The 14,616-nt window shown below is 32.5% G+C and overlaps 2 protein-coding genes across 12 annotated transcripts; one reads left to right on the top strand and one right to left on the bottom strand.

The window, feature by feature from the left end:
- The first annotated feature begins 398 nt into the window (after positions 1–398).
- Positions 399–4,080, top strand: LOC107847348. 11 transcript variants are annotated; one of them, XR_007047363.1, is made up of 5 exons: positions 419–628; positions 1,063–2,642; positions 2,748–2,828; positions 3,081–3,248; positions 3,402–4,080. XR_007047363.1 is itself a non-coding variant. In XM_047399693.1 (3 exons), exon 2 carries the CDS (start codon positions 1,164–1,166, stop codon positions 2,613–2,615), a length of 1,452 nt encoding a protein of 483 aa, XP_047255649.1. In that variant the 5' UTR covers positions 419–628; positions 1,063–1,163; the 3' UTR covers positions 2,616–2,642; positions 2,748–2,927. The 11 variants fall into 11 exon arrangements, 4 of the variants coding, with proteins under 4 accessions (XP_016547025.2, XP_047255649.1, XP_016547028.2 ...); XR_007047360.1 differs by having other exon boundaries at positions 1,063–2,828; positions 3,386–4,080; XR_001667443.2 differs by lacking the exon at positions 419–628 and having other exon boundaries at positions 638–2,642; positions 3,386–4,080.
- Positions 4,081–4,416: 336 nt separating this feature from the next.
- LOC107847347 (heat shock cognate 70 kDa protein) lies at positions 4,417–7,804 on the bottom strand. Its single transcript, XM_016691536.2, has 2 exons — positions 7,285–7,804; positions 4,417–6,302 (listed from the first exon to the last, which is right to left on the bottom strand). Exons 1-2 carry the CDS (start codon positions 7,496–7,498, stop codon positions 4,561–4,563), a joined length of 1,956 nt encoding a protein of 651 aa, XP_016547022.1. The 5' UTR covers positions 7,499–7,804; the 3' UTR covers positions 4,417–4,560.
- Positions 7,805–14,616: the final 6,812 nt, after the last annotated feature.

Genomic DNA, 14,616 nt, shown 5'->3' with positions numbered 1-14,616 from the left:
ATTCGAAGCTTTACACGAGCGAAGGTGGAGATCACCTATATGGTGGTTTGAGGTTGGCGAGGCTGCCTTGATTAGGCCAAACTTTGTTCTCGAGGCTATGAAGAAGGTGCAGTTGATTCGTAAGAGATTGAAAATTTCAACATCTGTGTAAAATTTGTTTCTATGATATGATAGAATTTTTATTTCGATGTATGTAATCAAAGTTCTCCGTATCAATATAATTTTCATAAAAATAATTAAGCTAAATAAGGAGAAGAATATTTTTATAAATAAATAATATATTCTTAAAAGGCATGTAATACATATTATTTTTAATACTACAAATCAAATAACTATTAAAAAATAATATCAAAATAACTAATTTCAAAATAATTAATTGGAGGATAACTTTATTTGTCGACCCTTATGTCACTTATCAGGCATTACTTTCCTTCTTGATTAACGCCGTCAAAGTTGACAGTGTCCATCACCGCTTATTTCCCTCAATCATAACGCTCACCCCCCCCCCCCCCCCGACCCCACCCACACACACACACACCAAACCCCCTCATCCTGTGTTGCTTAAGATTCTTTGTGAATTGTGAATATCTGTTGCAGTTCTGTTGGATTCAAACTTGAATCTGTAAAGGTAATCTTAATACCCCTTGTATTCCTTTTTATTCAATTTTATAGGAATTTTCTTCAATTCAAGAATCCCTCATTGTAGAGTTTTTACCTTACATAAGAATCTCAATTTTATTGTTTTTGCAGTAAAATTTTGAACTTTTTGGCATATTGGGGTTTGTTGTTATGAGGTGTTGATGGGTTAAATACTCAAATTGGGTGTCAATTAATACAACATATTCGGTGTAATCCCGTAAGTGGGGTTTGAGGAGGGCTGGGTATACGCAGATCCTTATATAGGTCTTATTCGATTTTATAGGGATTTTCTTCACATTCAACAACCGTCATTGTAGAAATTTTTTTTACTTACAAAAATCTCAACTTTGTAGCATAGAACATCCTTTTCTACCGATGTTTGATAAATACTAAATACCCTTTGTGTGTTTTATTGTTTTGTAGTAAAATTTTGAACTTTTCTTGATTTGGAGTGTGTTTATAGTGGCTCTTTGCATAGTTGGGGTTTGTTGTGAGGAATTAATTGTGCACAAAAAGGTAAAGAGATGGGGGAAGATTTGATTACAAGCTTGTCAATAGATAATTATCAACTATCAACATTCTTGTCTATGGACTCAGACAGAGAAGTGAATAGGCAGAATGTGCTTTCGAGGCCACCCGATATTAATCTCGCGTTAGAAAGTAGCCACGAAATGTTTGATATGATGGAGGTTGGACTTGGACACCAAATTAATGAATGTTATAATGAGCTTCTTGATTTGTCTAAAGTTGGAAGGAAATGTGCTAAGAGATTGGATAGTGTTTGGGGTGCTTGGTTCTTCTTTACGTTCTACTTCAAACCTGTTTTGAAGGAGAAATCTAAGTGTAAAATTGTTCGAGATAGTAATGGGGTGTCGGGATTTGATAAGTCTGATCTTCAGCTTGATGTGTTTGTGGTTCAACATGAGATGGAGAATATGTACATGTGGGTTTTCAAGGAGAGGTCTGAAAATGCATTGGGGGAGATGGAGTTGAGGAGTTATATGAATGGACATTCTAAGCAGGGAGAGCGTTCATTTCCATTTAGCGTTGACAAGGGTTTCATGTTTTCTCATAAAATGCAGCACAAACACTATAGCGGCCTCTCGGATCAGCAGTGTTTGCATGGAATCGAGCTTGTTCCATCACCTGATTTGTCATGTATTGATGAGGAAGAGCAGAAGAAGTGGATGGAACTTACTGGTAGGGATATCAATTTTTCAATCCCACCCGAAGCTAGAGACTTCGATTCATGGCGTAACCTTCTCAACACAGATTTTGAGCTTCAAAGACATATGCCTTTACCAAAGAGCAATTTTCATCTCGCTTCAAAAAAATTACTGAATGGTACTAGTCTCAACTTGTCAACTCAACCATCAAACCCTGTGAACAGCAACGGTTTAAAGCTCTCATCTGATTGTGGTAAGAAAAGGAAAGACGTATTTTCTCATGGAAGTGATGAAGATCATACCTTGTCGACTAATCCCAGTTTAAACAGACATCAAAATGGAGAACCACACACTGTTGAACCACCTTGGATGACTCAGTTTTCGGGAGTAATGAAAAATGTATATGGGCCAGTTGCTGCTGCAAAAACTATATACGAGGACTCGGAAGGATACATAGTTATGATCACCCTACCTTTCGTTGATCGTGAAAAGGTGAAAGTTCATTGGTGGAACAATATCAATCACGGCATTATAAAAATAACATCTGTGAGCACAGCATGCCCTCCATTCATGCTGATGAATGGTAGGACATTCAAGCTAACTGATCCATCTCCAGAGCACTGTCCTCGCGGTGAATTCACAAGGGAAATTTCACTTCCAACTCGAATACCTGATGATGCAAAATTAGAAGCATATTTTGACAAGAGCGGAACAGTGCTAGAATTGAAAGTTCCCAAACATGCTGCAACTCCAGAAGTGCATGAAGTTCCTGTTTGCCTTCGACCTCCAGATGAGTTTATGCTGTCATGAGCTAGGTATTGATTGCAGAAGTGTCAGGTAGCCCAGATAGTTAATTTCCGTTCTAATTTTAAGTTACATTTTTAGTGGGAAATTCAATCATTGTTGAAAAGTTAATCATATCTAATGATAGCAACTTATTAGGATCCTTTGCTGCCGCTCAAACTGTTCTGTAGCAATGCTGAGTCGCCTAGTATGTGATGCAGAGTGAAGCATGTTATTAATGTAAGTGGACATAAGTGTAGCTGTTTTTAATGAATTAAGTCTATAGGAAAAAGAAATGCAAATCTTATTTGGTCTGAATTACAATGAGCTATTCTATAACTCTAGGAATGTGGAGACTGTTTTCAATATAGTGCTTTTAGACAATAAGATGTACAGTGTACTGTTTTTCTTTCTTTGCTGACATAATGCAATAGAGCTCTGCATAGTCTTTTTTATTTTAAAAAAACAAACTGGTAATGTTGTATTCCTCAGCATTAAGAGCATTAAGGACACGCTGGAGACCTCCAAAAAACTTGTTACAATCAACCTAGGTTACATACAAGAAATCTCTTCTGGGCTTGTCCAACTTTTTGCCACTTCAGTTGGAATAGGGAAGAGAGACACGACATAGGCAAAGAGTTCAACACAGAATTGATCAAGGTGACTCTACCTCTAAGTGATAAAATATGATGCTTTCCAGTTTGCAAATTTCTTCTCTGTTTACTCAACAATCCCATTCCAAATCTCCCCATCTTTGTGTTTGTTTCGTAATGGCATGCCTAACATACAGTTGGTAGTTTCTCTACCCTGCAGCCCAAAATGTTGGCCAAAACCTGCACCTAAGCTACTTCCCTGATTGGAAAGCTATGTTGCTTGGACTCTTTCAAAATGTCGATGGGTGCGTGTCAGCTTCGCCAAAACTAGTGTATTTTTGGAGAATTGGACACGGTGCAGCGTCGAAAGTGAAGAGTCTACGCAACTTAGTTGGAAAGAGATTGCTCTTCCTCCAATTGACACATTAACCAGAGATAACTTCAAAAACAAGCAAGATCACCTAGATGGAGCTGATATGTTCAGCTTTTGCTCAACAGAAGACCACAATGTCATCCGCATAAGGCAACTGACAAGTGGGCTGCATAGTCTCTTTGCATGCTGCATTTGGATAATGGGTGTCTATGTTCCTCTCCTATGGCACCATCTGAGTTGCACAGCTGATCATGTTAATTAAGTGCAAGTGGAAACAAATCTAAAATGAATCACGTATTGAATACCAGCTTATAATTTTCATAAGTGCAAAAATTATTCTAAAATACAATGAACCATTGCTATTTTGAGCTGGATTGTTTCTATGTTCATTTTGTTTTGCACGGCCAACAAATTCTTTTTTTAACTCCTTTTTGTTGCTTTCGAATTTTGATCAGTGCAATAATGTATCATCTGGTGATCTGCACATTTACCTGCTTTTTAAGAATTAAGACTTTCCTCTTGAGTAGCACTCATGTTAAATGACAAAATTCTTCTCCCGTTTATCAAAATTTAGATGCAATGTATTAAACATATATTTGTTTTCATGTGATCACAAAGTCGAGGATTCAATCCATAAAAACAGACACTTGTAGAACTGTAAGGTATGTTGCGTATAAGACACTTATGATCCGATACATAGCGTGATTTTTAGTACATTTTTAGTATACCACACTGGTCTTTATATACCATATATCAAGTGTTTAATATAATGAACTAAACAAGGAGTATAATTTTGATCTAATTTGTTCACAACCAGAAGAATTTTTGTCAGAAAAAGAAGCATTAAATCATTAGATCACAGTTTTAGGATAAGAACACTAGAAACTTTCTTCAATTTTACATTGAAAAGCACATTTTAACAACAAAAGGCTGAACAACATCCTATTCAAAAGAAGAAATTGAAAGCACACTTAACAAAACAGGTAAACAATTCCCTCAAAAACTCTTAATCAACCTCTTCAATCTTAGGTCCAGCGCCACTTCCACTTCCTGCACCACCAACGGTAGGACCATCATCTTCATCCATAGTAGCACCACCAGCACCACCTTGATACATCTTGGCAATAATCGGATTGCAGACGCTTTCGAGTTCCTTCATCTTGTCTTCAAATTCATCAGCTTCGGCAAGTTGGTTGCTGTCTAACCACTTGATAGCTTCATCAATTGCATCCTCAATTTTTTTCTTATCAGCAACCGGAAGTTGAGAGCTAATTTTGTCATCTTTTATCGTGTTCCTCATGTTGTAAGCATAATTCTCCAATCCATTCTTAGCTTCCACCTTTTTCTTGAGCTCTTCATCCTCAGATTTGTATTTCTCAGCCTCTTGCACCATTCTCTCGATCTCTTCCTTGGAGAGGCGACCCTTGTCGTTGGTGATAGTTATCTTGTTCTTCTGTCCAGTAGTTTTATCCTCAGCGGAGACATTCAGGATGCCATTAGCATCAATGTCAAAGCATACATTGATTTGAGGAACACCCCTCGGAGCAGGTGGGATGCCAGAGAGTTCAAACTTGCCTAACAGGTTGTTGTCCTTGGTCCTTGCTCTTTCTCCCTCGTACACCTGGATCAAGACTCCGGGTTGGTTGTCTGAGTATGTAGAGAACACTTGCTCTTTCTTGGTGGGAATGGTTGTATTCCTTGGAATTAACACTGTCATTACACCTCCAGCAGTTTCTAAACCAAGAGACAGAGGAGTGACATCCAACAGCAACAAGTCTTGAACCTTCTCGTTGCCTTCACCGCTTAAAATTGCAGCTTGCACAGCTGCACCATAAGCAACTGCTTCATCGGGGTTGATACTCTTACAGAGCTCCTTTCCATTGAAAAAGTCCTGAAGTAACTGTTGAACTTTCGGGATCCTAGTTGATCCGCCAACAAGAACCACATCATGAACGCCGCTTTTATCCATCTTGGCATCTCTCAAACACTTCTCCACTGGCTCCATACACTTCCTGAACAAATCCATGTTCAGCTCCTCGAATCTTGCCCTTGTGATTGTCGTGTAAAAATCAATGCCTTCATACAATGAATCAATTTCAATTGTAGTTTGTGCAGTTGATGATAAGGTCCTCTTTGCCCTCTCACAAGCAGTCCGTAGCCTCCTCAACGCTCTCGGATTTCCACTAATATCCTTCTTATGCTTCCTCTTGAACTCCTGAACGAAATGATTCACCATTCTATTATCAAAATCCTCACCTCCCAAGTGAGTATCACCAGCAGTGGCTTTAACTTCAAAGATACCCTCTTCAATTGTGAGAAGCGACACATCAAAAGTACCACCACCTAGATCGAAAATAAGCACATTCTTCTCACCAGCACTAGTAGCCTTCTTGTCAAGCCCATAGGCAATTGCAGCTGCTGTTGGTTCATTGATTATACGCATCACATTAAGACCAGCTATCACACCAGCATCCTTAGTTGCCTGACGCTGCGAGTCATTGAAGTAAGCAGGGACTGTGACAACTGCATTCTTAATTGTAGTGCCAAGGTAGGCCTCAGCAATCTCCTTCATCTTGGTTAGGACCATGGAAGAGATTTCCTCAGCAGAGAATTGCTTCTCCTCGCCCTTGTATGTGACAACAATCGTTGGCTTGTCGGCAGGCCCAGCTATTACCTTAAAAGGCCATAATTTCATATCACTTTGCACTGAAGGATCGCTAAATCTCCTTCCAATTAAACGCTTTGCATCTGAAGCCAAAAGAAAATTTTCAAAATCTGACCCCCACTAAAAGCTACCAAATCTAGTTTAAGTCGTTCATAAACAGCAAAACAAATCGTATACTTCAATCTCAAATTATTAAGACTCTATGACTCACTATAACTTTCCAAATTAATTTTAAGCTTATGTTACTTCAAATACTCTATAACTGATCTTCCAAAGACAAATTGGGAGCTCATTCCAGTTCTCAGCAACTTCAAATAAAAAATTAGTAGGAGTCTGCATAATTTCAATCTAAGTCATGCCACTCTATTCAAAGTTATTAACATTCGGCACATAATCTATAATCTTGCGTTTGGACATGGGATATGAAATCATTATTTCAAATTCTAAACTCTCAAGAAAAAACTTAATATTTTTTAAATGTAAAACTTGACCCGTAGCCTTTATTCTATAAAAAATTCATCATGTTAAATCTTTAAAAAAAAAAAAAAAAAAAAAACTCAAGCTGGGCATAAAGAAATTGTTCGTTCCATGTGAAAGGTAATACAGTAAACCAAAGAATCAATTATTAACTGCTGAATTATTTAGAAGAAAGAAAAAGTTTCCACCTTCTGCAAACGTACGTCAATGACTCAATTCTATTACTAATCTCTTTCTAGTCCGTGGCAGAGCTAGAGAACAAGGTGCGGATTCTGACAACCTAAGTCCAAACTCTATTATCTGTCGTAAGAAATTTATTTAATATAATATAGTAATTATTAATCTAAAGCACATTAACATAAAAGGGGAAGAATACTGAAACCATAAGCTCAACTTGTTGCTCTAACTTGTTTTTACTAACTATATCACCAAAAAAAGAAAGAAAAAAAAAAAACAGAGCAGAAAAATAATACAGAAAGTTTGAAATTTTTTCTGAATAATTCAATCCTATTAATTACTACCTTAAACTCAATGTTTTAAAAAAATATAAAGCAATGCGTAACAAGCAAAAGAGAAATAGTTACATACCAAAGACAGTGTTAATAGGATTCATAGCCACTTGATTTTTAGCAGCATCACCAATCAAACGTTCAGTATCAGTAAAAGCAACATAAGAAGGTGTAGTCCTATTCCCTTGATCATTAGCTATAATCTCTACACGATCATGTTGCCATACACCCACACATGAATATGTAGTACCCAAATCAATTCCAATTGCTGGTCCTTCACCTTTTCCCGCCATCTTTTTAACCAATCCAAAAAACTACAGAAACAAAGAAGAAGAAATTAAAATGTGAAGTTCGCAAAGCAATTAAGCAAATGAAGCAATTTCTTCCTGTGATTGGAGAAGAGAAGTAAGAAGTTTATAAAGGAAAAAGTTCTATTTCCAGAATGTTCCGATAGCGAGACTCCAGCTGTTGGATCAATCTTTTTCAAAATTAAAGCTGTTTACTTATTATTATTGATGTTCTATTGCCTTCGCGTTCGTTCCAGACAATTCTTAATTTAAAACTTTGACCTTACAATGTAGTATGTGATTGTGGATCTTGCAGTGTGTAGATTTTAGGAAAAAATACATATAAGCACCATATTTAAATATTAAATTATAAAAAGTAGGAATATTTTTATCAAATTATATTTTTTAACATATGTATTTGTATTTTTATAGCAATAATTTACAAAAATATAAAATACATACCAATTATTGAGGCAATAAAAATTATATGTATTTATATTTTTTTAACAACAGTTTATAAAGATATAAAATATAAATTGTTATATTATGTAATTATGAAATTATTGCTATGAAACTTATAATTAAGGAAATAAGTATGTTATTTTTAAATTTTGCTATTTTATTCTCACTGATGTGGGTCCAGCATGCAGCCAATTATTTTCTAGATTCTTCATTCCCAATCCAAAAACAGGACCATAGATTTTCTAGTATTTCTTGAGAAAAAACTTGTATAATTTGTTACTATTATTTAATAAAGGCAAAATAGCTAGGTGGACCTTTGTACTTGTCTGATTTGTAAGGTGATACTCTTACTTATATATTTATCATCTGAACCCGTGAATCTATTAAAAAATAATACTTTAAATCCTATTTCGATGTGTTAACATAATTGTTGTCACGTCAATTTTTACGTTATTTTAAATGCTATATTAAATGTCACATTATTTTTAAAATACTACATAAGAAATTAAATATTACCAAAGTAAAAATTTTAAATTTAGAATTAAAAAAAAAAAAGTAAAATTTGCAGCTTCTTCCTTGATGCTTTTTCTTCTTGAACAAACACACACCATCAATTTATTCCTGTCATTCCTATAATTAACAATCCATAATTGGCAGCGAAAAATGGATTAAGATTCAATTTTTCTTCTCACAGAAAAAAATTAACAATCTAAATAAAAGGAAGAAAGAAAATCAAATATAAATACAACCTCCATATAATCTTCGAATCAAAAGAGGCTAACTTTACATTTCAAAACAAATTGATTTTAAGAAGGAATCAAATTTCACAAAAACAATTAACAAGCATTAATCTTTTTTGTCAATTTCACAAAAATAATAAATAAGCTACTGGTTATTTTTTTTTTGACTGAGGGGGTGGGGGTGGGGGTGGGGGGTTGTACTGGTGCGAAGAAGAAAGGTTTTGGGTGATTGGGGGTAGGGTGAGGGGTGGGGTGGAGGGGTTATAGCCAACGAAGAAGAAAGATTTACGGGGTTGGGGTTGCAATGCTACGGGGGTGGGGGTCTTTTTAATTTATTTATTTTTAATTATTACGAAATATTACGGACAGAGTAGGAAAAAAATTAAAAAAACAAGAACTTAGAGAGAGAAAATAGAGAAGAAGGGAGAAAAAAAGCTCAAATTACTCCAACAATGGTGTTGAAAGCAAATGAGGAAGGAGTATGAAAAGGGCTTATTAAGACAGTTGGGGCCCTATTTTTGATGGCTTACGCGCGGTTGGAGGCTACAATACATGCTCCTATGTGGTCCCAGCCACATAGGATGTCAGGTCAGAAAAAGTACTTAAAATATTATTTTTTAATGGGTTCAAGAGTCTAGATGACAAACATATAAATAAGAGTATCCACTTTACAAATCGGACCAAGTATAATGGTCCACCGAGTTATTTTTCCTTTAATAAATGATTTAAATTTTTAAATACTAGAAAAAATAAAGATTTGGACCAAATTTTATTTTTTTAAAAAAATTAAAAGTGAAATATATTTTTCAGATACTATGATCAAATAAATGACAAATTTCATTCAATTTTTCACTCAAAAACAACATGCCAAAAATATTTGTGTATCTATAACCAAACACTAACTTACTAGTCATTAGTGGATTAATTTAATTTATAAGAAATGAGATAAACTGATATCAAGTTGAATGAAATAAGATAAAATATTTAGAATTAGGATTGAATTAAATTTATATATTATTTGATTGAGGATATAAAAATTTATCTTTGTTTTATCCTTTTTCGAATTTTATTTTAAAGAAAATGATTTGACCCTTTTAAACTATTTCAAAAGATTCAAGAATAAAAAAAAATTATAGAGTCGTTACTTAATTTTTATAGAAAAATATCAAGAAAAAACTTAAAGAAATTTCAAAGATTCAAAAACATAAATAAATCTTTGAAATTAGAGAAACTGAGTAAGGATTCAATTAACGTCTTAAGAAGTTTTTTACGGCACTTAGGAGCGTCCATTTCAAAATGGTTCATCAAAAGATCTTTTTTGACTAACTAAAAAAAAAGTGACTATATGAAAAGTTTGATTTTTAAAAATATTAAAATTATTTATTCCCACATTTAACATTGACATTTGTTTATTCAAACGAGAAATAGTTTACTTGAGTTAGAAAAAAGCTATAACTTATTCTACTTAATCCGATATTAATTTTGAGAAAAATTACGAAATATTTCGTTTAATTCTTGATTAATTTTTTAGAAAAATTATAAAAAAAATTCTACCTGAGGGATATTTTACTTAATTCATAATTAATCGCGATAAATTAGAATTTGAGAAAAAAAAAATCAAGGAATATTCTAATTGAGAAAATTCTACTTAACTCATAATTTTTTAAGAAAAATTACGAAGTATTTTAATTAAAGAGAAACCCATTTAAATTAGGTTGCACACTTAAACTCAAGAAGGAATAAGTTTATGTTTCTAACAAAAAAGAGTTATGTAATCATCATCATCATAAAAAAAAAAGGGTCAATTTTGTTATAAACAACACTTTCGAAAAATGTTAAGGAAATATAATGTTAAAAGTATCTTATTAATTATGGAATGTTAGAATTTATGAGAAAATAATTTTCTTGGTTTTAAGGAAATTATTTTAACCCAAATATGTCGTTAGTGATATGAACAAGACAAATGTTGTTTTAAAATGCTTAACGATTTTTTTCGTTTAAGATTAATTTTAGAAAGAAAAATTAAAAGAACCTCTTTAATTCATTTAGAAGAGATAAATTAGGTGAGAAAATTATGAATTGAATAAAGACATGATAAAATAAAATGATAACGTTTTAGAAAATTTATGTAGATTAATTAGTTAGGGTGTTCAAGTAAATACAAATAAGAATGGGAGATAAAGAGAGTTAAAATTGGCCTCCTTCGGCCCATTTATGGGCTGCCCAGCTTTTTGGGCCTAAATTCGATGGATTTTCAATTCATCTTTTAATGTATATCAGCTGTATACTGCAACTATTCCCCCCCCCCCCCCCCCACCGTGCACTTTTGTATATCTAATGTATATCCGGTTGTATATCATCCATATATGCATATATTTTACTAAAATTTACATATATACACTAACTAAAATTACCTAATTACATTATACACGAATTTGCTAAAATATTTACGCATATCCCAAATTATTTACATAAATCCCTTTACTTTCAACTTTCTCTCTCTTAAACATTATACATCTCACAATTCCAATATCTCTTCTGTAATTTACTCCCCCATATGCTCCCACATAAATCCCTTTACTTTTAACTTTCTCTCTTTTAATCATTACACATCTGAAACACTGATTTTGACAAAAAAGCAGTACAATATTTTTGAAGTATTCTTCTTCCTCCTTTGTACAACTATTTCTTGAAAATATTTATTTTTCTGTGGTAAAGTTGAAATCTTTACTGTGATTTGGTGTTGGTTTTTCATATGGGGTTTATTCTGTTATTAAAATAATTGTGTTTGATCTTTGAATTTGATGTAAATATTTGAGCTTTTGCTTCAAGATTGAATTTTTATGTGTTTGTTCTGTTCTTGATTTTGTTGAATATGGTTTTTATTTTTTTCACTTCTGTTGAATTAATCATATAGTTAGGCAAGTTACATTAATTTGATATTTTAGATCTAGGAAAGTATGTCAAATTCTTGAATCTTCTTTTGATGATTGGTGTGTTCTTGCAGATTTGATTTAACTCCATTTTTTTATTATTTTGTGTTATTTCAGTTCTGAAAATGTTTAGTTAGATTTACTTGTTTACCTATTTGTAGGCTCATGTAATTGGATAGAGTTCAATAGATTCTGCTCTGAATATTGGAAAAAGATAGAATAATTTGTGGATTTTGTGTATTAGATGCTTAGTCCTGCTTCATTTTTTGGTGTGATTGACTTGCTTTCAAGATGATGATATTTGAGGAAATGGGGTTCTGTGGCGATCTTGATTTCTTTCCTGCTCCGCTAAAGAAAGTGGAAGTGGAATCTGTGGTGGTGATGAGGAGATTGATGTTGATGAGCCTAACTTTGATGTTCAGGATCAATTCTATTTGCTGAGCTTATATTCTATGGTAATTTATTCTTTGATATTTTGAAGAAGTGTTTGTTCTAAAGTTGGTTCGTTTGTTGTTGTTCCTGCTAAATATACAAATGTATAATGTTTTATTATACATGCTTGTCAGTGTATAATGTTCTTTGAGGTTTTGAAGAAGTGTTTGTTCTAAATTTTTAATATTACATTTGCTTCCTTTTTGTATAATATGTTAGCATACACTAAAGCCGATATATAATATGAAACTGTGTCATTCCAGTTAACTTACGAATGTATAATATGTTGTTATACATTCATATCATTGTATAGTGAAAATTGTGCCAATCCAGTAAACATTCGAATGTCTAATATTTGATTATACATTCGTCTATGTGTATAATGAAAATTGCCGCAATGACAGAAATTACATTTTGTTTTGCTTTTATTATTTTTAACATGTTTGTTTAATTCATTGACTCAGTTTAAAAAAATTTATGCAGCTATGTACTAATTTGTCGTAACAAAGACTGCAAGTGGGTGTTGAGGGTGTCTTCTATGAATGAATCGGAAATTGATGCTTATACGAGAAGTGGATGTTGAAGGTGTCTTATCCTTAGTCATACTCCTAATACATATATTGTGGGTGTGTATATACTATGTAATTTGACAATTATAGTAAATAGTTGTTGAAACGTAATGTGTATTACACAATTATACATTAAACTTTCATATATATATATATACTGCATGATATACTATTATACTTTATTAACATGCATGATGTTTAACTGACAACAAAGACTTTTAACTAACTACATGTATTATTTTTTGTTTAAACAACATAAGAAATGACAGACTTATGTAACATAATTCGTGATGATTTAAGTTGCCTTTTCATTTTATTTTATGTGTATGGTTATAGATTATACTTTCGTGTAAATGTATGATACGTTCACAATGTATGATATAGTGTTATAGTTTATAAATATGTATGATGTTAAATATTTTCTTTATTTTCTATTAAGTCATGAACGCTTAATAACATGTATGATGTTATGTAATACATATGTTTTAACGTATGAGACACTTGTTCAATGTATTATTAACTTATAACATAATTTACCTACTGTTAAAAATTTAATATGTTGATATACAGTAACATATTATTTTGTAATTTAGTTTTATACGTAATATATAATAAAATGTAAGGCAAACTCAATAACTACCAAACTATATTAATAACATTACAATATAGTGTAAGTAATTGCACAACATTTCTTCAAACGTTATATATGTATAATAAGAACAAGAACATCCATAATATGTGAATTAACATCCAAAATGTAGCATTGTAACCGTTTAACATCAACTACAAAATCAAGAATTAGTTGTTTCAATACCGACTATTATAAAAAAAAAATGCTACTCTAAAGTAACAAATGCACTTTCATCAATTGTTTGGAGAAAACTACTCCACGGCCGATGAGGATCCTCATTATCACTCGTGTATCCACTTGCAGTCTTTGTTACGATAAATCAGTACATAGCTGCATAAATTTTTTAAATTGAGTCAATGGATTAAACAAACATGTTAAAAATAATAAAACCAGAAAAAATGCAATTTCTGTCATTGCGGCAATTTTCATTATACATATGACGAATGTATAATCAAATATTATACATTCGAATATTTACTGGATTGGCACAGTTTTCATTATACAATGATTTGAATGTATAACAACATATTATACATTCGTAAATTAACTGGAATGGTACAGTTTCATTCCAAAATCCACAGATTATTCTATCTTTTTTTAATATTCAGAGCAGAATCTATTGAAATCTATCCAATTACATGAGCTTGCAAATAGGTAAACAAGTAAATCTAACTAAACATTTTCAGAACTAAAATAACATAAAATAATAAACAAGTGGAGTTCAATCAAATCCGCAAGAACACACCAATCATTAAAAGAAGCACAAATGTGCACAAATGAGAAAGAGTCTAAGATTTTCTTAGGCATCCCACTTTCTTTGAAGCTCAATAAAAATACTGTACAAGTTATTTTTCACAAAAATCCAAGAATTTGACATAATTTCCTAGATCTAAAATGTCAAAAAATACAAAGCGGAAAATTAACCAATCCACAAAATTGTTTCTTCACCTCCACGTAAATCCTCACTCCATTGTTGTTTGTTATGACAATTGGAGAAAAATTTCCTTCAACCACTTATTTAACTTCTATTTTTTTTCATACTTCGTCGATATCCAATTCCATGGCGATCGTAGAAACCAATTTCAAGAAAGTAATACCTTCTGAAACAATTATTGCTTCACTTTTGTATGACTCATAACTTATTTTTGACTCCCAAATTTCAGCATGTCTCAGCAATATGGGGATATTCATATTGATTTAAGTAGTACTGAAAAATGTATGTAGAAGAAATTTATTGCTTTTTCCTTTATAAATCTTGAATCCAAGATTACAAAAAAAAATAAAAAATTGAACTTTCAAAAAAAATTTGAAATTCAATATCAAGATACTACTTTTATCTAGAAAAGAGTTAAAGTTG

Source organism: Capsicum annuum, chromosome 11, assembly GCF_002878395.1.
Source record: "Capsicum annuum cultivar UCD-10X-F1 chromosome 11, UCD10Xv1.1, whole genome shotgun sequence".
NCBI classification, from domain to species: Eukaryota; Viridiplantae; Streptophyta; class Magnoliopsida; order Solanales; family Solanaceae; genus Capsicum; species Capsicum annuum.
Note: the sequence above shows the minus strand (reverse complement) of the source record. Positions and strands in the feature narration are given on the sequence as shown.